The sequence below is a fragment of the Sminthopsis crassicaudata genome, chromosome 1 (assembly GCF_048593235.1).
Source record: "Sminthopsis crassicaudata isolate SCR6 chromosome 1, ASM4859323v1, whole genome shotgun sequence".
Taxonomy (NCBI): Eukaryota; Metazoa; Chordata; class Mammalia; order Dasyuromorphia; family Dasyuridae; genus Sminthopsis; species Sminthopsis crassicaudata.
Window position 1 is genome coordinate 407,410,184 of NC_133617.1, and position 23,667 is coordinate 407,433,850.

Consider the following 23,667-nt stretch of genomic DNA (forward strand, 5'->3'; position numbering starts at 1 on the left):
CGCTTTGTTTAAAGTGTAGCGGTGCTGCATTTGGAAAGGAAACAAAGTTAACTTGAAGAAAGTGAAAAGCAACATAATAATTCACATTTGTATAGCGTCAAGGTTTACAAACAGACTTTGCTCACTCAACCCCATGAGGTAGGTAGTATTATCCCCATTTTACAGAAGGTACAATAGAGTTAAAAGTTAATATACTTGCCCCATACTTAGTAAAAGTGACCAAAACAAGATTCGAACCCAAGAGCAGCAATAATGACAGACAAGAGTTTAAGAATATATTATTGTAGCTGTCATTGTCTTCCAACCAGTGTAGCAATAATCAATACGTTAGTGTTAATCTTTAATGACAAGTGCTTAACCCTTGACATTGAGAAAACAACCACATCATAAAGCATTCGCGTGTGTTCTAACAAGAGAAGAAGGAACTATCATGAACACATTTATCTAAGTTGGACCATCTCTACCCCTAACTCAGTTGAATAGGTGTTTATCAGAAAGTCCACTACTCTTCCCGAAAACAGATCAGGCTTTCATCCAAACAGAATAGTGCAGCAGCAGCAGCAGCAGCAGCACGGCCATTAAAAGGTGGCTGGCTAATGAAAAGGAGAATGGAACTAAGGTATTTCAACAAAGTACAGCATATCATTGGACTTCCTGTCAATTGTTAGAATAAACATGGCTCAACCAGATTTAACCTTGTCCAAAGCGAGACTAGTCTCGTGGAAAACAAAATGTCCAACTAGGAAGGACGGTAGTCTGTTTTGCCCAGACTACGTGGCTATAACCATGTGTTATGCGGCTACAATTGGGTTATCTCCGAATTTTTTTCTCTTCAACCGTTTAGGAAGCTTTTGCCTACCTTACAAAGTTTCAGGAAGAAATACAAAACAAAACTCTAGTACCTCCTCCAACCCCTAACTCGAAAATCTCAAGTTGTGAGTTCAAACAACAAAGATAGTGTTTATTTTCTTACTCCTAGTGTGGTTTTTCTCTCCTTTATTGCTAGTCGCTTACTTTAGTGACTCGATATGGGGACATCTGTTGTCAAAGACTCCCTAAACAGAGAGCCGATCAAAAATAAGTTCAGTATTAAAGTATGGGAAGCCTTTCCAATTGCTGTTGCTGCTGACTGCTGCTGCTGCTGCACTATTCTATTTGGATGAAAACCTTCATCTCAGCTTAGAGAAAACTTCTCTTTCTGTAGTAGTGAAAATTATCCAGACCCGTCATTCTCCTTAGAGCTAGAAGAAACTTGATTTTTAGAAATCAAATCCCATTTCAGCATTTTACAGATGAGAAAACTGAGGTCCGGACTTGCACAAGGTCATAGAAGAAGTGACTTAACATTTATTTAAAATCAATGGCCTCCTCCTTCCCCATTCATCCGCAGCTTGCCCTACCCCCACAAACAATAAAAGATAAAATTTAAACATACTATACCAACATTTCACTCTGATAAAGCTCTTTCTGGCTTGTTTAGATTCATGCAAGTAAAGTTCTTCATGGGGTCACTTTCTAGAAATGAATCATTAAGTGCTCCTGGGCTTCTCCAAATCTAGGTGAAAGCAGAATTTTTACGTTATTCAATCACGATATTCACGTTCATATCATTAAATCATGGTTTTCATCAGAGGAAGCATCTCATTCAAAATAATGAAAATTAGCCAAACTCTGCATTATAGAATCATTCTCCTTTTACTCATTTATTCCTCATTCTTTGCTTTAAAACCTCCCCCCCCAAAAAAAAAAAAAAAACTTGTGTATGCATATGCCCAAAATATACCTTCTCTTACTCTTCTCCCATTTTAGTCCATCAAATAGTACACATCTCCAACTTAGACCTTACAAATTGCTTCTTTGCCTTCCCTTGTTAAAGTCTGATTCATTCATTCCAGGGACCTATTTACAAATATAGGGACCTAATGCACAAAACTTTGGATTCTAACACTCTTAAGTCTCTCCTTCCTATGATTTTCCTTTATCTTTTAGAAATCAAGTTTATTCCTCCTTATTCTACGGCAAAGGGCCTTCTAGGGAGAGTAGGATAGGTTAATCAGTTGAGATTACTCTAAGAGGAAGAGAAATTTGGGAGAAAAGGAAGGGTGGGATATAGTATATGCGTATATGTGTTTGAGAAAGGAGAGAGGAGAGAGAGAGAGAGAGAGAGACAGAGAAAGTGAGAGAGAGAGAGAGAGAGAGAGAGAGAGAGAGAGAGAGAGAGAGAGAGAGAGAGAGAGAGAGAGAGAGAGAGAGAGAGAGAGAGAGAGAGAGAGCTGGCTTTCAATCCAGTGTTGTGAAACAGTACAGACTAGACAACTCTCTTTAAAGGTTCCCTGCAGAGCTGCCTGTGCGCTTGGCCCCGCCTGGTCCCTGCTAAGAGGCTTTGGAGCGGGGGCAGCTGAGTGGGTGGTGGTGGTTGGAGAGGAAGAAGGCGGGGAAGACAGGAGGAGAAGGAGGCGGGGGTAAATGAACGCCAATTTCTTAGCCCCTTCTTTTCTGTTAGTCTAGGCAGCAGAGTCCCTCAGCTTGTCATGTGATAGTCACGAAGCTGGAGCTGCGGGGGTCTCAGCATCTCGGGGACCATTACAAAACCCAGGCAAGAGAGCGCTTGCCTGGCACACAGCCCTCGCCGCCTCTCATCCCTACTGGACCCGGGAGAGCTCAGGCAGAAGCAGCAGTAACAACAGCGACGGAGCAGCCTCAGAAGCCGCAACGCAAAGACTGAACTTTCTCTCCATCCCATCACATACACACACTACCCTCATTTACACCTCCCCCCCAAACACACACCCCTGGGCCTCGGAAACCACTTCGTTCTAAGTCTAGAAGGATAGCGGTTCTAGAAGCAGCAAGCAGCAAGCAGCAGCAGGCAGTAGCAGCCACCAAACTTTTTATCCGATCTCATCAGTGAAAAGCAATTGGATTTATTTCTCCCTGGGCTCAGCTGCAAGCTGGGGGCTCGAGCTTCCGGGCTTTCCTATTCTCTTAGCAACCCCGCTGAAGGAAGGGGGCGGGGAGACGCGGGGCAGACAGAGCCGTCCTTGCACCAGCCTGGGCTATCTCCCTCAAGGTCTCTCCTCTGGAAAAGCAAGAATTTGAAAGAGGAAAAAGAAAGTGATTCTTCGCTCCCAAGAGCCACATCTCAGTTGTTCTGGGGTCTAAAAGCCGAAACTACTGCGGAGTCACGATTTGAAAATTCGGTTAGAACGTCTGGATCTCTGCAAAGAGAAAAAGACTTCCTCTCTGTTGCCCAATTCCCTCTCCTTCACTGGCTTGGAACGCTGCTTTTTGCCCCCACTCTGAGGGAAAAGGTAGTGGAGGGTTTGTTGGGGAGGAGTGGAAAGTTCCCCTTCACTTTCTGCACAGTCACTAGCCCCAGCACCTTCGAGTTCTACATCTCAACTGCACCGCACATCGACTCCAAGAACCTAGAGGAGGAAGGTGGGGCGTGGTGAGGGTGGGGTGGTAAAGCTGGCGTGCTTCAGTCGGGACATAGCGGCCTTGATCGCCACCGTCGGGGCGAGAAGTTGGCAGCTTGTGAACCCAGAGTTGCCGTGGAAGTACAGGAGCACAGTGGGCATCTTAGAGAAGCCAGGCAGGAGAAGAAGAGAGGGACCCGCTAGAGGAGGCTGGGGAAAGGGGGAAGTAGTAGAAGAGGAAGGCAGACAAGGTGGGGGTAAGTGGGGCGAGGGTTAAGGGAGGGGGAGGGGGGGGAGAAGAGGGAGGTGCTGAGGTCTAGAGTGGGTGGGAGGGAGGGTGGAGGGGGCAATGCCTCGTCCAGGAAAGAGCTCCTACAGCGACCAAAAGCCGCCTTACTCTTACATCTCCCTGACCGCTATGGCCATCCAGCATTCGGCTGAGAAGATGCTGCCCCTGAGCGATATCTACAAGTTTATCATGGAGCGCTTCCCCTACTACCGGGAGCACACGCAGCGCTGGCAAAACAGTCTGCGCCACAACCTCTCCTTCAATGATTGCTTCATCAAAATCCCGAGGCGTCCGGACCAGCCGGGCAAGGGCAGTTTCTGGGCTCTGCACCCCGACTGCGGAGACATGTTTGAGAATGGCAGTTTCCTGCGGCGCCGCAAGCGCTTCAAGGTGCTGCGCGCCGACCATCCGCACTTGCACCCGGGGGGCTCAGCTGCGACCAAGGGCGTGGGGGGCACGGGGCCTGGAGGACACCTCCACCCGCACCATCCTCACCACCCTCACCACCACCACCACCATCACCACCACCATCCCTCGGCTCATCACCACCATCACCACCCGCCACAGCCGCCGCCCCCACATATGGTGCACTATTTCCACCAGCAGCCTCCTGCTACTGCCCCGCAACCCGCACAGTCGACGCACCTCCAGTCCCAGCAGCAGCAGCCGCAACAACAGCCACAGCCACCTCCGCCGCAACCGCAGTCCCAATCCCACCCCGGGAAGATGCAGGAGGCAGCAGCTGTGGCGGCCGCGGCTGCGGCCGCAGCGGCAGCGGCAGTGGGCAGCGTAGGCAGGCTCTCTCAGTTCCCCCCCTACGGGTTGGGGTCGGCGGCTGCAGCAGCGGCTGCTGCTGCAGCTTCATCTTCGGGCTTTAAGCATCCATTCGCCATCGAGAACATCATCGGAAGGGACTACAAGGGTGTGATCCAGGCAGGCGGACTGCCCTTGGCATCGGTGATGCATCATCTTGGCTACCCCGTGCCTAGCCAACTCAGCAATGTGGTCAGCTCCATGTGGCCACACGTCGGGGTCATGGATTCTGTAGCCGCGGCAGCGGCTGCAGCAGCGGCCGCTGGAGTGCCAGTGGGCCCAGATTACGGGGCATTTGGGGTGCCAGTTAAGACCCTGTGCCATCCTCCTGGACAGACTCTACCTGCAGTACCCGTCCCTATTAAGCCCACCCCTGCCCTACCACCTGTAGCCGCCCTGCCCCCCGCACTGACGGTCAATGCTCCGCCGCCGCCGCCTCCACCCATCTGTCCTTCTGCGGCAGCCTCGCCGGCTTCCACTCTACTAGAGCAGACTCCCCCCAATTCGGCGGAAAACAAGAGCAATTCCTTACATTCTGTGCTGGTGCACTCTTAAGATATATGAATAGAGATGCGGAAAGTGAATTCATTAGAGATATTGGACGGGCAGGCAGGACTTCCCTTTTCTTCCAGTAGAGAAAAGTAGACGACGAAGTAGGGGAGAGAGGGAGAGAGAGAAAGAAGAGGAAAGAGAGAGAGAGAGAGAGAGAGAGAGAGAGAGAGAGAGAGAGAGAGAGAGAGAGAGAGAGAGAGAGAGAGAGAGAGAGAGAGAGAGAGAGAGAGAGAGAGAGAGAGAGAGATTTTGAACTAAGAATGTATTTAAACAAACACAAAAAGGGATGCTTAAATGGGTTTTAATAAATATAACACTTCTGGTGTCAGTGTTTATACTATGTTGTACAATCAAATTACTGAGAGCCAATTTTCAGGTAAGAGTTTATATTGTTATTAATATTATAAATAAGTTATGTGGAGAGTGATCGAAGACAAGGTGGTGGGAGAAAGTTTTATTCTGTGCCAAACTGAATTCAATTCTGGTCTTTCTTAGACCAAAGTTCCTGAGGTCCAGAGTGGACCAGGTGGTGAATTTCAAAGAATTTCATAGTGAAATCGATGCTGAAGGTGTAAAAAATAGATAAGACTACCAAGTGGCAGTTATACCTTTCTTGAATCTTTTTAATATCAGTATCCAAGAAAAAAATAAGTCAAAGAAATCTCATTGTAGAAGGGAAAATGGATTTTCCCTCATTTATTCCCTTTCCTTGGTTCCATTGCGCCTGGGTTTAGGGGTAGGGAGATGACGGATTGAAATTTTTAATAAAGCCCATACTTTATTTTAAAAGAACACAAAGTATCTTTGGGAAAGTCAATTGAGTTTCTCGGCTCTCTCTCCAGGGGGGCTTGGAAGGGTGGCGAGAGCAACTAAAGCAATTAGCCTACACAATGGAGAGCTACATGGGATTAAAAAGTAAAAGCCCCGATTCCAAAAATAAAGTTTGGAGAAATAAAATCCAAGTGCAACGGAGAAACAAGAACTTCGAACTGCAGATGAATTTCTCAAATCGAAGAAATCCTTTTAAGAATCCTGGAATCCTACTTTTAAAAGAGAGAAAGAGAATTTTCAAGCTACTATATTTCACAGGTCCATAAGAAACACATATTGGCTAGTTTGTTTTGTCTTATCTTCAACCATAAGGCAAGGAAAATTTGCAACATAATTCTGCAAAGCCGTTCTTTAAATTTGCAGAAGCGTCTTTTGCCTTTTCCTTTTCACACCTTATCCAGACCAAAAGAAAAAGGAAAGAAAAAGAACAACCCATCATCTTTGATCACTCACACAAATTTGATATTTTATGTGTTACTTGGTGTAAATCTCCTTCCAATGAGTTTTCCAGTTTAAAGTAGAGAATGGGGGAGGGGGGAACTTTGATGTTTGTTTTACTTGTTTTCTTTTCTTAAAACCACAGGCATAGCACTTTATTCAGAACAAACTTTAGAAGGAGGAAAAACAAAGGCGGGGGGTGGGGGCTGAGTAGTGGTGGCCAGCTGCTGCCCTTTTTATGAACAGGTCATCTTTAGCTTCTTTAATCCACTTCATTCGGGTTGTGACATTGTGACAGATTAATGTCTGCCTATATTGTACGCCAGTGTTATCTATTAAAACTTCTTTGTGGCTTTGCTTCTCTACTGGTTCTGGTGTTTCTCTTCTCAAAAGAAGAGTGAGTCTAAGGGCGGAAGAGTGAATGGGTGCCTTGGTTGACTGGTCTATGGAACCCTCAATTTTTATGACAGAAACTCGAAGAGGTTCTAAGCCCCGACTGTGGGGAAAAGAGTGCTCTGGAACTCAAGATGCCTACTAAAGAAAGTGCCTTTCCATATCCCTAATTTATTCCCCTTTTATCGTTTCTCGAAATTACTTATGCTCCTCAGCTCTTCCCCCATCCCATTTCTTTTTTTCATTGAACTCAAAAGAGCTTCTCAGCGCAGATTTGGAGGAGCTAGAAAAGTAGCTTTGATTGAATCTGTTCTGACAACAATCTTCCTCCACCTGAGCCCGCCCTTGCCCACACACACCGCCTTCCCTTTCCTGAAGTCTGGCGGTATTGAAAAGGATGAGAAAATGAGTTGCGTACTCCGGGGTGGGAGAGCACTTTACCATAACGAAGCTTCCTTCTGTCTTTATTTTTTGTTTGCCAATGCATCTGAGTGTATGGGCTGAGAAGAGGGGGCAGGGGGGACGCGGGCCCGGAACAAGGAAAGAAAAAGGTCGCTCGTGGTCCCTTGATCTGTTTCATACTGCATCTGTTTTTCCTTCCTTTCCCGGGGCTTTAACAAGGTACATTTCTTCAATCTAGTTTTACCGGGTCAGGAAGTTCGACATCTAGATCTTGTTGCTTTTCCTCTGCAGTTCTTAGCGAGGTGTTGCACACTGACTGGTTGGACCAACCCGACCTGTTGCGCTTTAGCTGCTCGCCCAGATGCATCGCAGCTCTCGGGAAAGCTGAAGTCCAGTGGGCTTCCCAGTGGGGTCGAGGACAGCAAGACTTAGGCTTCATAGCTTGTAGAAATAGTTCCCTGGAACCTAGACCTCCCGATTTTTGCATCTTTGAGCTACTAAATGACATTTACTACGGAAAAACCTGCAACCTTTAACAAATCAAATGCAGCTCTTTAAGTACACCTCCCTTCAAGTGATCCCTCAATAGAGACGGACTCCCCGGGCTTATGAGAGTGGGATCCGACCTTGGTCAGGGAATAGGGGGAGGGGAGGAGGATAATAAAGTCCTGTTACTCACTTCAACTCTCCCTCCTTTAATTCATTTTCCAAGGAATAAGTAAGGGAAGCGGCGGCGGAGGTGGTGGTGGGGATATTTCGAGAGGTTGTATTTCGATCCCGGCCGAAGTCCCAAACATTAACGGATCTTCACTTTGGGAGCGACTTCCCCTGCTTCCCAGTCAACTTCACGACAGCTTCACAATCTTAAGAAGGCAGTCCACCACCAGACAACATGACTAATCTTTAATAATCATGGACTAGAGTTTAATTTTACTCTCAAATATATATGTGTGTGTGTATGTGTGTGTATACATATACATACATACATATATATATATATATATATATACATACATATATATATTTACGCCTCATTTATGGAGAGGAGCAGCTGGTGGAGTGCTCTGCAGCTATTTATTTCACTTCAGTTGTTTCAGCTTTAAGTCTTCACAAGATGGGGAAGACTTAAATAAAACAACAGGAGAGCCTAACTTCAGCTCTGCTACTAGCAACCCTTAGTATGGGATTTGGGGCAAGTCCTTCTCTGTGTCTGGACATTGCCAAATGATAAGGTTAGACTCGCTGATTCCTACCAACTTTAAAGAGACTTGACCACTTCTAACTATCTCCTCGTGAATGTCTTGGAGACATTTTGGAGTGTCAAGATAGGGAGAAAGAAAGAGGACTCTGAAAGATTCGGGAGAAGAGAGGAAAGAAAAAAGAGATCTATCTGGTCATATACTAGTTAAGAACTATTCATATTAAAGGGTTGAAAATCACATGTTCAGGACTAAGGAGATAAAAACTTATATTTTATTCATTTCCCTATAGAAATACCGCCCGAGTATTTGTGCCTGGGGAGAAAGAATCTGGAACTTGATTGAGTTTGCGGGAGGAAGGGGGGGGGGAAGAGAGAAGAAAGCCATAAGGGAAAGAGAGGAGGGTGGTCCCAAAAGCTGGGGGAAAACCAGAGAACACTTGCCCCATCCTGTTTCTCTAGATAATCTCCACCGACCATCCTTCGTTGTTAGCTGTGTCAACGATCACCCAAGCCCCAAAGAGAACATACCAAGGCCACAAGAGCCACATCAAGTTTAAATCCAGTTGGAATAACCCGGGCTCTGGTGGTGAAGAAAAGGCAAACGTTTTGACTTCTCCAATGGGAAGTACTTTGAAGAAAGAACATAGAAACTGGGAAAGAAGTCCCTTCTCAGCCCTTTCTGCAGCCTCCCCTTTTCCTTCCCACTCTACAATCTCTCTCCTCTGTACGAGCATTTTTCTGGCATCACCACTATTCTGGGGCCCCTCTCTGCAATTCTCAAAAGAGGTTTGGTAGGATTTTGTGTGCTTTGGGGGGAAGGGGAAGGGAAAGAGAAGGGAGAAAAGGATAAGTGAAGAGCTCCAGGCTGGTTATTCTGCTCAAGTTTCAGGCAGTTCTAAATTCCTGGAGCTAAAAAGAGTGTGGAAATTAATTAAGAGGAATAGGAGAAGGGAGGGAGTCAGATTTTACTCCCCCCAAAAAATCAATCAATATATTCAAAATAGCCATCAAAACTTTCAAACTATATTCAAAATAGCAGTCAAAAATATTCAAAGGCCTCCATGAGACTTTGGTATCTGGGATGCATTCTGTCATTGAAGTGTGTTATCTGCCTCCCTAGGAGGTTTGCTGTACCTCTGGCTCCTCTGGAGTGACTTTTTGGCCACTTCTCTCTTGGAGGAGAAGGAGCAGGTTTAAGGCACTGAGTATTATGCCCAAGATGTAGGAAAAGACTAAGACCCCCTCCAGGAAAAGTCATGCCAAGTGTTCACATTAGTGCCAGAAAAGCAATTTGGAGCACAATCTTGCCCAGCTCCTATTGTAAATGTTAAACCGAGTCAGGGCATCTAAAAATGAGTGTGGTGGCAAAAATAAAAGTAAGGTATTATTAGAGAACTCCCCTTACTGTTACAAACAGGATAATCACTATGGTATTGGCAATTCTGCTGGCCCAGTATGTGAATTGGGTGCCAAGTTTCCAGCTCCAAAGTCCAAAAATTTCTAGAATGCCTATGGATTTTTGAGTTTTAAATTCTCTGTTTTAAATCTTAAATTCGAGTAAAAGAGTATTTGGGGGAGAGAGTGCACAGGATTTGAGAAGTTGAGAGGCAAGAAATTCCCTCAAAACTAAATTTGAGGTTAAAAAATTAAATTAAAATCACACTTGGTGAGCTAAGCCCTATTTATTCTATGGCAACATTTGAGGGAGAAATAGAATTAGAATCAATAATTTCCATGATGATGGGAGAGGCTCTTGTTTTCACTCTGTCCCACTCTCTGTTTTAGTGAATACAGCCCAGAGTCATAGGTAGAAGCACCACACTGGGATACAGAGATGTTTGTTGTTTGTTTGTTTTTTAATTAAGTCTAGAAGAGAGGAGGGATGTAGAATAAAACATTCTCATTTAATTCCTGTGGAAGTTGAGAAGAAAACTGATGGTTTTACAGGAAGATGGGGCTAGTTCAGTTTCAATTCCAAGGAGAAAAGGCCTCCCTTAGAGGGTCCGATTGGCACAGTTGGTATTTCCCAGCAGTTAGACAACCTGTCAGTCAGACTGGTTTGTGGTCAATTATCTCCTTGAGCAGACTGGCATTTTTCCAGCCAAGAGGGAGAGTACATTGCATCCAGGGGAATCTGGATGTGGTGCTGCTTAAATCTGAGCATTTTTTTCAGCTGCTTACTTTGGAAGACCAATGAGGAGGAGGACCTCCTGGGATTCTGCATTGGCTTTTGCCTGCTTGACACTGTGACACAGGGGGCCAGGGAAAAGGATGAAAGTGAGCAACTCCAGACGCATAGATTTTGACCATTAAATCATTTATGCATCTTAAACTGAGTTCAGTCTTCCCCAACCCCCAGCAAAGAATTTCAATGTCTAATAAGCACAAGGTTATGATAAGAAAATACATTGTAAGAAATAAGAAATTTATATCCTTTGTTTGATTATAATTCCATTTTTAACTCTAGCTGACAGTGTCAGGAGGAATGGAAAGGAATATTATTGCATATTCTTGCATATGTGTTCCTATTAAATTGAGGGAACGTGGAGAGGACTTGGAAGATATCATGTGAGTGACAAGATTGCATGTCCCAGTGCTTGGAGCAGAGTGGGAATCACAGTGTTTGCCCAGATTTTGTAGAGACTAGAGTAATATTTTTATAAGCTAATGACAGCCACTTCAGGAACGAAAGAGCAAAGCAGAGCTGAAAAATTCCTTTGCCCCTGCTTACAATGCTCATCTTGCTTTTGCAAGTTGATTTTAATGTTTTCTTTTGTTTTGTTGTTTTCTCTTTGACTTTACCTTTCAAAGTCCTTTCTTATGCACTTTTATTGCAGAGATTAATAAAATCAGCCTGGATTTTCTGTTCACACTAAGGAGTCAATCAGGAAGCATTTATTAAGTGCCTGTTGTATGTCAGGCCTGTACTAAGCATTTGGGGTTTAACAACTACCTCCCTCACCCCACACCTCTCCATCCTACCTCTGCCTTTACCTTTTTTCTTTCATTCTGTCCAGAGTACTTTCCCCTTTCATTTCATATACCTTGAGCATTTTAAAGGAAATTTACAACATGTTTCTTTGTTTTCCTCCTATCCAAATGAAATTTTATTGAATTTTAGAATTTTAACATGTATTATGAAATGAAAATTATGAGTTTTGAATTAATATATATATAGTCCCATGATATATTCATGGCATATTCTAATTGTGAATATGACTGAACAGTCACAATTGTGTTAGTTAAGCATTGCTTCTGAACAAAAGCATGCTAAGGATTCCATATTTTAAAACTGCTTTCAATTTATTCAAAAGCTAATTTTTTCATCCAGGAAAATACTACTTTTTAAATAGCTATTTGGAATCTCAGAAAATATGTTAGTCCTGTTTCTTTGAAATAAATAGTTCCTGTTTATCACAATTAATAGATATTGAAAATAGATGCAAACACTTAAAAAACACTCTTAAAAACCACAACTTTAATACTACATTCTTACTTCTAAACTTGTCAAATCTTATGCTACTGAACACATCTCAACATTGTCAAGACCTTCCTGAGTTATTAAATTCCATTTCAGAAGGAAATACGGAGAGAAGGCTCAGTTATTCCCTACATGTATGACTTTGAATGTGTCCATTAAACTAGTTGGCCTTAGTTTTTCCATCTGTACTATGGGGAAGTTGAATCATGGAAGAATGATCCAGAGATTACTCCCAATTCATTATGAGAATTAAAGTGAAAAGGTAATATGTATTGTCTTATAACTAGAAATAAATCAGGAACATTAGAAAATAAAAATTATACAACTTTAATAAAAAATAATTGCATTATCAGTTCCTTTCCAATACAGGAAGTTTAAAAATAATTACTTTTGTGGGAAATGTTTTAGGTTTTCTTTAGAGTAATTTAAATCAGTTCTGATAATTGATAAGATTGAATATATAAAAATGTACAGATAGTCTCCCACTTTCAATCATTTACTTCTTTTAAAAACTTTTTTCAGAACTATATGTATATGTAAGTGTGTATATGTATGTGTGTGTGTATATATATATATATGTATATATGTATATATATAATACTTGTACCTGTATATGGAAACATTTCTGTGGACTTGTTATGAATTGTATATTTTTCATCCTTATAAGATGCTTCTTATATTGGTCAAAGGAAATGAATACGACAGAAATTCTTTCTTTTGTCCTTTCTTTACTTTTGGTGAGTTAGCATAGAGCCTGGACATAGGCAATGAGAGATGAAGCTGTTGCCTAAATTAGAACTCTGACTTAACATTTTTGGTGTGAAATTTTACTATCATAAAATAGCTTCAATCCATATAATCTGACCCTGAATAAAAGAGGATACACTGGTTTTCTACATGCAAGTGCAGAGTCCTGAGGGTCAGGAAGGAGATGGAGGAAGGAATACATGTAATAATAAAAGGAAGAGGAAAAGTAAAACAATTTATAAAAATGCTTTGCTTCTTTGGCATTTTCTAACAATCATTACATTCAAAGATGTTGTTTCAAAATTCATACTCTAAACAGGGAAAAGCTATACATTCCTCCTTTATTTCTTTTCTATTCTATTTGATCAGGCTTATATTTTTTTATTATGAAAAGCCATTTTCATACAAAACAGAAGCTCATCTAAAATGAAGCATACTTTTTCTTAGATTATTGACAGCTCTTTAAATCCAGTAAAAAAAAAAAGTATGCAGAATAAATATTCTATAATATAGACCTTCAGATTCTGTTTGTTTACTAGATTGGGAACCCTAAAAAAAAAACACTCAATCAAGAAAATTTTCAGATTTGGAATTTTTTTTTGAGTTTTTATATTCTCAATCTAGATTAATTAATGTAATAAAATCCAGTAGGTGAATGGACAGAGAACTATGTGATATATTATATAAATCCCACAAAAGTAATACTGACTTTTTAGTGATCTGCTAATTTTGATTCTCTCTATTATTTCATACTTCTAATACTGTGGATACCAGAAAATGAATCAATTTTAATTATCCAAATTCAATAAGTGTCTTTATAATGTAGTTTATTTTCTTCTAAAAATCACTGATTTTTAGAAAATAATAGTACTTTCTAAAATATTAATATTTTTCCTACTGGAATGTTATCACTTAAAACAAAAAATAATAAAGGATGTTGGGGCAGAACCTCGAGGAGCAGGAACTAGTCTAAGTCTGAGAGTATCTGCAATGTCTCACGTATCTTGTTTCCCACCTCTGCAAAAAAAAAAAAAAAAAAAAAAGTAAGTATTTTTATTTCTCTTCTTCTGGGGCAAGCTTAATCATCATAATTACAGTGTTTCAATTCTATTGCTCTTTCACTTGACATTATTGTCATTACAATACATATTATTTTCTGGTTCTGCTTATTTCACCTTTCATCACTTCATGGAATTCTTCTCATGTCTCCTTATATTCTTCATATTTATCATCCCTTATGATTTGGTAATATTCTAATTCATTCATGGATCATAATTTGTTTAGCCATTCTCCAATTGAGGGGCATCGTATAGTTTTCTTTTTTATTTTCATTCACAATGACAAGAGAGATTCTGGGAATCAGGAATTCACAATTCTAAGGTGCTCTGCAGATAAATCCGGAAGATAATTTAATAACTTTTCATGAGGCTTTTGTAAACTCAGGCAAAGATATAGGAAATAGCAAGAGCAGCATGTGGGGTAAAGAGAAAATTAATTTCATTTTATTTATCTAGAAGTCAATGCCAACTGTAAACTAAATACTATTCCCCCAAGGCATTTTTTTTTGTTCTCAATCACTTTTGTAAAGCAAGGTTTGCTTGTTTGTTTTAATCAATGAAAACTTACCTAGAATTATATAGATGAAAAAATCTGATAGAAATGTTAATAATTTAGGGTAAATATTATTTAAAACATACTTTATTCTAATAACTAATAACTAAAGACTCTGATTAGTCACCATAGGAATTTGTTAGTGATTTGCTCAGTGCCAGGATTGTTCAGATATATTTGTAAAGTATTTAGACAAACACAGAAGTATAAAAACTACAAAATTTTAACTTTAGAGTTTAAAATTTGACCTTCAATTTCTATCAGGTGGCATATAATAGCACAGAAATATATAAAACTTCTTAATCCCCTATCCCAACCCACAATGCTCATACTTTTTTGGACTCCATGGTTATTTAGCCTTAAATTAAAAAAAAAAATTCTTAAACCTCCTCTCTCTCAGCTGGAATAAAGTTACACCCAGTTACACTTTGGAAATAATTATCTGTTGTTCACTACTCTTACATGTCTCTTAAGAGAAGTAGTAGGGAATGACATAGGAATTATAGTATACTGGAAAAAAAATTAGAGGCAACTAGAAATGAATAGAGCACTGAGACTGGAGTCATCTTCCCCAGTCTAAATATGGCCTCAGATATTTACTACTTGTGGGACCCTGTCCAAGTCACCTGATCTCTTAATAATTAATCCTTAATCCCCAATAAAAGAAAATGGCAAGCCTTTTTTTTTTTTTGACTGTCTTTTTGCTATTAAGAAAATCTCATAGAGAATATGGTCCACAGTTGGACACAATTGAATAACAACAAAAGAAAATTAAGACTCCTATGCTGCTGAAATGTTATCCATACTAGGAAAATTTCTCTGTTACTCCATTAGAACAAGGAATTTTTCTCTGTGACCATTATAAACTTCATAAAGCTTTTTTTCTGATGTTTTATGTTAAACTAATCTCTGGCTCATGGTTCAGAGAATAAAACTCATCATATACTTGTTGAATTAAAATGAATAATTGAGATACCTATAAGCATACATACATCCTCAATATTAATGATATAAATATATAAGGACAAATATATATATATATATGTACACAGACATATATTTATATGTTTACAAGTATAGGTATATACACATGTGTATACACATATTGTATCCACAATGCATTTATAAAAGGAAATGTATGCAAACATATTATATATGCTTATAATTATTTATTACATGCATGTGTATCTATATAATGTGTGTAAAGTAGTGTTCAGAGATGGAATGGATCTTAGAAATAATATAAATCCACTCCTTTCATTTTACAAATGAAGAAATTGAGGCACAGAGAAGTATGCTCTGTTTAAAGTCACATAGCTAGTGATAAGATAAGAAACTAAATCTCAAGTCTCCTGTTTCCTCAACTATTTCCTCTGTAGCACAGTGCTTCTATACAGCTGCAGCTGTAAGAAGATTAATGTGAGGAAGTTTCCAAGCTGCATAAATATATATGGAACAGATTTTTTATCTCTCAGAAAGTTTGTTGATTATGCAAATGAGTTTAATGTTAAAATATCCTTTTCTGTACTGTGCTGTCGTCTCCAGAAACCGCCAATTCAATTGCTCTCTGGTCTAGAAGAGAGACTTCTTTCTCCAGAGAGCCCCCTCAAGTCTGGCCCAGACCAGAGACTCTCTTTCGAGTGCCGCCCTCTTTTATCCTCCCAGAGAATGGGCGTGGGATAATGCAAGGGCTTCTGGGAAAAATTACTTCAACCAATGAACTTGCTCCTCCCCAGGAATTCACAAGTAAAACTCCCAGTAAAGGCCGGAACTAGAGAATTGTTAAGTACCGATTTAGCACTTAGTAAGAACCTAATATCTCATTATCTCATTAGCACTTAGTAAGAACCTAACACTTTTCTTTTTTTTTTTTAATTAAATTCTTTTACTTCATCTGGTATAATGAAATTGGGCCAAATTTAATAAGATGGTATTTAATTGGAATAAATTTAACATTCTATATTTGGGCTCAAAAAACTAATTGCATAAGTACAAAATGGAAGAGTCACGACTAGATATGTCCATATGAATAAAGATTAGGGATTTAGGGAATTTATGTTCATCATGACTTAACAGTTCAACATGAAATCTAAAAATGCTAAAACAAATTTAGATGAATAGAAATATAAATATAAACAGAGTGAAGAAAGTTCTATTGTAGCCTGCCATAGTAAGACTACATATGAAATTTTGTGTTGAGTCCTGGACATCAAATTTTAAGAAAGACACTAAAATCTAGATACCATTCAGACAGTGCCCAGGATGATGAAAGTATTGGAGGACATGCCATAGGAAGATGAAATAAATTAGGATGTTTACTCCACAAATACAACAACAACAAAGCTATAGGCTGATGATAGCTATCTGTCAGTATTTAGAGTTGGACCTTTCTGATAGAATAAGAAGTTGGAAGGAAGCCAGGTACTTGTATAACTCTAAAAACAGGATAGGGAGTATATAATTTCCAATGGAGGGGGGAAGTGGTTATTATTATTAAGTACTGAATCTGTGTTTGTTTAATTGACATTAAAATCATTTTGAATATTTGTGGCAGCCCTTTTTTTCGTGGAAAGAAACTGGAAACTAAGTGTATGTCTATAAGTTGGAGAATGGCTAAGTTATGATATATGAATGTTATGGAATATTATTGTTCTATAAGAAACAATCAGCAGGATGATTTCAGAGAAGCCTGGAGAAACTTCCATGAACTGATGCTGAGTGAAGTGAATAGAACAAAGAGATCATTATACACAGCAACAACAAGATTATATGATGATTCTGATGGATGTGACTCTGTTCAACAATTGACATAATTCAGGTCAGTTCTAATGGTCTTCTGATGGAGAGAGCCATCTGCACCCAGAGAGAGGACAGTGGGGACTGAGTGTGGATCACAATATGGTATTTTTTGCCTTTTTTGCTTTTTTTTTGTTTGTTTGTTTTCTTTTTCATTTTTTTTCCTTTTTGATCTGATTTTTCTTATGCAGCATAATAATTGTGGAAATATGTATAGAAGAATTGCACATGTTTAACATATATCCAACTACTTGCATCTAGGGGAAAGGAGGGGGAGGAAGGGAAAAAATTTGAAACACAAGGTTTTGCAAGGGTAAATGTTGAAAATTATCTATGCATATGTTTTGAAAATAAAAATCTTTAATAATAATAAAATTTATATTCTAAAACTCATTTTGAAGAAATAGATTGTTTAAGATTTATACTCAGAGATTACTATTTTAATATGCCATAATAATGATGGAATCATTGAATTTTTTGTAATATTATATATTAAATTTCTTAGGTTTTTTTTTCATTTTAAAATAATGATTGCATTGTGTTCATAGAATAAGATTTAGAGCTGGAAAATGAATTCACTAGAATTCATCTAATCTAAGTCCCTAATCCTATAGATAAGGAAACTGAGACCTTGAAAAGTGAAGTGGCCTAGCCAAGTTTTTTTTGCAGATATCTAGTAGCAAAGTCAAAGTCCAGATGCAACTTAAAAAAACAGATTAATTTACATAATACTTTAAATATTTTAAAAGACTTTTGCCTCTCTTATCTCAGCTACCCAAAAAATGGGCTTATAGGAAACCAGACTCTGACTACAGTTTGGAGAATCAAAATCACTGAATTGGATGTTAGTTTGATAAAATATCTAACACAAAAAAAAGTTCAACAAACATATTTTAATTAAGAAACCAATCACTTAGTCAATGTAATAACATTAATAGCTGTGGCTTATATAATACTTTAAGGTTTGAAAAGCATTTATCACATTTTAACCTTACAACTTCTAAGTAACTTTAATTTTGTAGCATTCAATTTCTTTTTTTTTTATTATTCTTTTTGTTTATACTGTTGTATTGAGTATATAGATATTTCCCTATTTCTGCTTATTTCACTTTGCATCATTTCATATGTCTTTCCTATGCTTTTCTCCATTTATCATATACAGCCTTTCTTCTAACATGATAATATTCCATTGCAATTCTATATCATAATTTGTGGTATAAATGCATAAATAGCATTGTCAATATAACAAAATATATTCATTTTTCTGTGATTACAAAATGGATGTTATCAAGAGGCCAATATTAGAAAAACTATAATATTATCAAAAGTGATTTATATACTTAGTACTAATAGGAATTAAACAGCCAAGGGGACACTTTTTAGTGCTAGACAAAATGATTCTAAAAATTGTTTGGAATAACAATAGTTCTAGAATATGAAGAAATAATGGGGGGGGGGAGTAAGAATCAATGATGAATAATGCTTCCTGGCCTAAAAGTATATATGAAGTAATAAGTGTAAAAACCAATTCTTGTTTTAAAAACAAACAAAAAAAATCAGTAGAACAGACCCTCTCTACTTTTCCATCTCTCTTGCCTTCTCTCCTTATGCTATTAATCTCTTTCTAAATGCCAATTCTATATGACTTTCACCATTTACCTTCTCTGCTGCTAGAATATCACTGGAAGAAATCACACAGCTAAACTGATTGAGTACATCATAGATTTATGTAGATTATGTCAATTTGTCCCTCACTGATGCATGTCAGTCCTATTAGTCTCTTCCTGATTGACTCTTCAGTTCATTCTCCCCACCCCAGTCACAGTCCTAATATGATTGTCTTCCTATCATAGCTTTCCCAAATAAAGATGACACATGAAATACTAGTTCCAAGAGGAAGATAGGGTGAAAATAGTGACAAATGCCAATTTTTAAAAATTTTTCAGGTTGATACTATAACTTTTTAAAAATTAGTCCTAAGGGGCAGCTAGGTGGCGCAGTGGATAGAGCACCAGCCCTGAATTCAGGAAGACCTGAGTTCAAATCTATTCTCAGACACTTAACACTTCCAGCTGTGTGACCTGGGGCAAGTCACTTAACCTCCGCCTCAGGGGAAAAAAAAAATCAGTGCTATACATGGCAATAATTATCAGACTTTAATTAACTTTATCATTGACATAGACATGCATACAGAAAGATTTTTTTTTAGTATGAAAGGCATCAAACTCATGTGGAAAGAAAAATTATTTATGGTTTATGCACAGATTATTATTTTTATATGCCTAAATAGTAATGGACTCATTGAGGACATCATAGTAAGAAGTAAAAAAAATGGGGAAGCTATTTGTAATTCAGCATTTGTAGTCAATATGAAAATGTAGATTCAATTACCTAAGGGAATATTGTAGACCTGTCTAATATAAAAAGTAATTACTGTATCACAGCTGAGTGGGCTGGGCAACCTGGCTGAGCATCACTTCAAAACTACTGCCTGCCACACAGAACATGGATCTCAGGCTTTTAACAAAGGCCTTGTGTTTTTCTGAAGCAGCATCTTAGATTAGACCAGGAACTGTTATTGTGACCTTCTCACTAAAGTGGGTATGTTCATCCATTGTCCTCAACATTATTGGTGATTGCTGAGGATTTTATTCTAATATGGTTCCTCAACAAGATATTTGCTTAATAAATTTACTTAGTAATGTTAATTCCTTGATAATCTATGAATTCCTAGTCTGAAGCTCTTAAGGGAAAACCTAAGTAGTCATATTGAGTCTAAAGACTCAGAAAAAAAAAAAAAAAAAAAGAAAAGCTCTGAAGATAGATTCTCAGTGTTGTGTTTCTAGTTACATCTCTAGGAAAGAGAAGTAGAATATGAAGAGAAAAGAAAGCAGCAGAATTTAAGTCTCAAACATGCAAATGCTCAAGCAGACCTCTGATCTCATACAAATCTCCTTGGGTCTAGAACAGTCTGGGCCAAAGTACTAAGATTCAGGGGCTAATTTTCAACCCTCTCCTCACTTCATTCTGTATATGGCATATCTATTATAGCTATCTACTAAATAGTAATTATAATAAATATTTTTTGTTTGTTATCATGAACTCTTCTCTGCAGGTTCTTAAGCAGAGGAAGAATCCACCCTGTAATATTCCAAAAAATCGAAAGGCAGAGGAAGGACAACAAGAAAGCAGAAAAAAAAATTAAAGCGGATTCCTCAGGAAAGTTGAAGAAATTTTCATTGGTGGCTGTTCTTAAAGGAGCCAACCTGCCCTCAGCTCAGATATTTTAAATTGGAAAGTCAAAAGAAACTCCAATAGGAAAAACCTTCTGATGAAAAAAAAAAGTTGTCTATAAGATAAATATAAGATGGTCAAAAGGTCTTTAATTGCCTTTCTAAACTTCAGTTGTCTAATCTATAAAATGTAATCTATGTAATAAGAGTTGTGAAGAAAGTACTTTGAAACCTTAGAGCACAGTATAAATGGGAGTTGTCACTATTATTGTTACTTTAAAAATCTACTTCTAATGTTTTCTTTTAATATTTGATATTAATATAAAATTCAGAGACAAAGCAAAGCAAAACAGAGAATACTTGACCACACTTTCACATCTCATCTTCAAAGGAAGAAGTTGAATTTTTCAAAAATAATTTCTTGAGAGAATCATATATTTTTTGAATATATAGTTTTGAATAAGATTTTGATGTTAAGAAGAACTAGTTGAAGCCTAGCCTTTAATAAAAATTAACTTTGTGACCATGGAAAAGTCCCTTAATTCCCCCTTAACTCCAGGACACTCAAGTAGACTGTAAATTATAGATAGGTTGACAGTTTACATATCATTTTCCATAATTAAAATTTCTTTAATAAATAAAATTTCAGGCCTAACCACCCAAAACCCAAACAAATACAATTTCTTAAAAAAGAAACATTTACCCCAAAATGACATATACTGAAATCAGCATAAGTGGTATGATAGAGTAAATGTATGATTAGCAAAGGAAGTGAGCCAATTACGTGGCCTAAGTGAAGGATAATAGCTGGATAGTCTGAGAGATTCATTATTACATTCAAAATTTCAAAAAATAAAAAAAGCTTAGGGCATGATCACCAGAATATGTTCTATGGATTCTGGATTTTCTCTGAAGAATATGAACCAGGGTCTTTTTGGATGAAAATGCATCACTGAGCTTCAGTCTTTACTGGCAGAAGAAATGTCTATATCAATGAGATCATACTTCCAAAGAATATTGAAGTAATAATGGCTGACATTAATAAAGAGTTTTAAAATTTGCAAGCAACAGTGTCTTGGACTGTTACAAGCACTTAATATATGATCATTCACTGACTGATTTGTAATCAGTTCTATTAGGATATTAACCTAATTTTACAGATGAGAAAGCTGAGGCTTAACAAGATTTTCCCACAGTCATAAAGGTGATAAGTGTTGAAAGATAAATTCAAACCAAAATATTTCTGACTTCACAAGTCCAGACTTCTCTCTAATACACTATCAATTTTTTTTGGAGAAACACTTCTGATATTTTAGTAATGTGTATCATATTGTAAAGGTCTGTGTCATATGGAATCTTGGCTATTGTTAGGAAGATTCATAGAGTATAAAGTAAAGATGTGTTGCCATGATAGGAAAATGTATATCTGACACAAACAAACTTTATTTAGCCTCAATATCTGGATTAAGCAGTAGAGAACATTTGACCATATTTTCACCTCTTATTCCTTAAAAAGAAAACATTTGACCATCTATCCTTCTACTATGGATTGGATTGTGTTTAGGTACATTCAGAAGTATGGGCAGGATGAGAAATAGCCCAGACAGAGAAACAAAGGAGGAGATTATAAGCAAAGAAAAGAAAAGAAAGTATGGTTTTTGCATTATTTGTATGACATGAGAATCATCACATTTTTGTTTTTTAAGGGGAAGACATGGAATATTATTCTCCATTTTAACCCATCTACCTTGGATTTTTGTAAACTTTAATTCTGTAACTAAATGAATAGAAATGTCATCAGATGAAAGGATGATACCTAATAATCCTACTAAAAACAATATGTTTTACCAATGAAGTTTCTTTAAAAATATAATGAAAAATATCTCTTAATGGCAGAGAAATAAAAAATACTAGGAGAGAAAAGTGTGTCCATTGTCAAGCAAGGTCTTTCTTTTTTAACTTGGTTATATTTATTTTTTTTATACAAGGGAAGGTTTACAATGGAAAGAGTAAAGACTTTGAAAGACATTAAAAGAGTAACTGAATTCAAATCCTTTCCGGGACACTTTCTGTTCATATGGACCTATTCAAGTTATTTATCTTTGGTTATTTCATTTTCTTAATCTATAAAATGATGTAGTTGAACACAAATACCTCTAAAGCTATTTTCAGTTTTAGATCTATAAATCTATGATCACAGGGTTCAATCCTAAAGGAAGGTAGATGGGAGATGATGTTAGATATAAAGATATTAAAACATTTTGAAAATATTGTATATTTAAATGTGGAATTGTCTTTTCAAAAGCCTTACTTACCTTTACGGTTTTAAAATTTTTGAAAGACTTACTGATGATGTGTGCAAAAGGCATATGACTAGAGAGTCCAAAACCTAACAAAATCTCATTTCTTTGCTAAAAATAGATTATATATGAATAGCACTTTCATCCTGAGGTTTTAAGTACCTTATACTTTCCAGTAATGATAAGGGAAGCAAGTAAAGAAGGAGAGGTATAACTCCATGTAACTCAGTAGCTGAGATTTTCTGTATAAATCATATTTTTGCAAATCAAATTGTGCTTCTGTACTCAAGGGAACAAAAGAGAATTAAAAAAACCTGGCTCTATGTTCATGTACAAGTCTTTGCTCACAGTAGGACACTGTCGATTGTTTCTATTGAAAGGGAAAAATGGAATCACATTTTTATTTTATTTTTCCCTGAGGCTGGGGTTAAGTGACTTGCCCAGGGTCACACAGCTAGTGTTAAGTGTCTGAGATCAAATTTGAACTCCGGTCCTCCTGAATTCAAGACTGGTGCTCCATCCACTGCGCCACCTAGCTGCCCCCTTGGAATCACATTTTTAAAAATTAGGATTTAGAATAGAAAGACATCTTAGAGGTCATTGAGTCCAATCTCTTCTTTTTTATATGAAGATGCTGAATCCCAGAGAGTAAAGTGAGTTCTAAAAATTGAAAATGAAAGTATAAAGGATTGGCAAATGTATATGAAAAAGGCAATGATTCCCAAAGTTACCCAGGTAGCAGAGTCAGGATGATTCAATTCCATGCTCTCTGTGCTGGAATGACTAGATTCATCTAGAAATCACTTTAGATATCATCTATTCCAATTCCTGGATTTTACAATGGAGGGAAGTGAGGTTGTCAGAGATGACTTCATCGTGGTCATTTAATTAGATTCAGATAGGTAAACACCCAGAACTTAAGGCATATGAAATATTAACATGATTGGTTGTAATTCAATATGTGGAGTTCTGATGAGCTTGTTTATACGTATTCATGATAGAAGGCTTCTTTTACACACTTCTGAGCATTTGCAAGATAACCTCTTTCCTGTGGGCACATCGTATAGTGAAGGAAAACCTTTTCTTTGGCTACCAAGCTGGAACTAAGTATGCATACAAAAGGATTTAGTCAATGGTCACTCAATTTCTCATCTGACAGAT

The 23,667-nt window shown here is 38.0% G+C and overlaps 1 protein-coding gene across 1 annotated transcript; it reads left to right on the plus strand.

Annotated features, from left to right (window-relative positions):
- The first annotated feature begins 3,768 nt into the window (after window positions 1-3,768).
- FOXB2 (forkhead box B2) lies at window positions 3,769-5,200 on the plus strand. The gene has a single exon (XM_074287109.1). It carries the CDS (start codon window positions 3,769-3,771, stop codon window positions 5,074-5,076), a length of 1,308 nt encoding a protein of 435 aa, XP_074143210.1. The 3' UTR covers window positions 5,077-5,200.
- The last annotated feature ends 18,467 nt before the right edge of the window (window positions 5,201-23,667 follow it).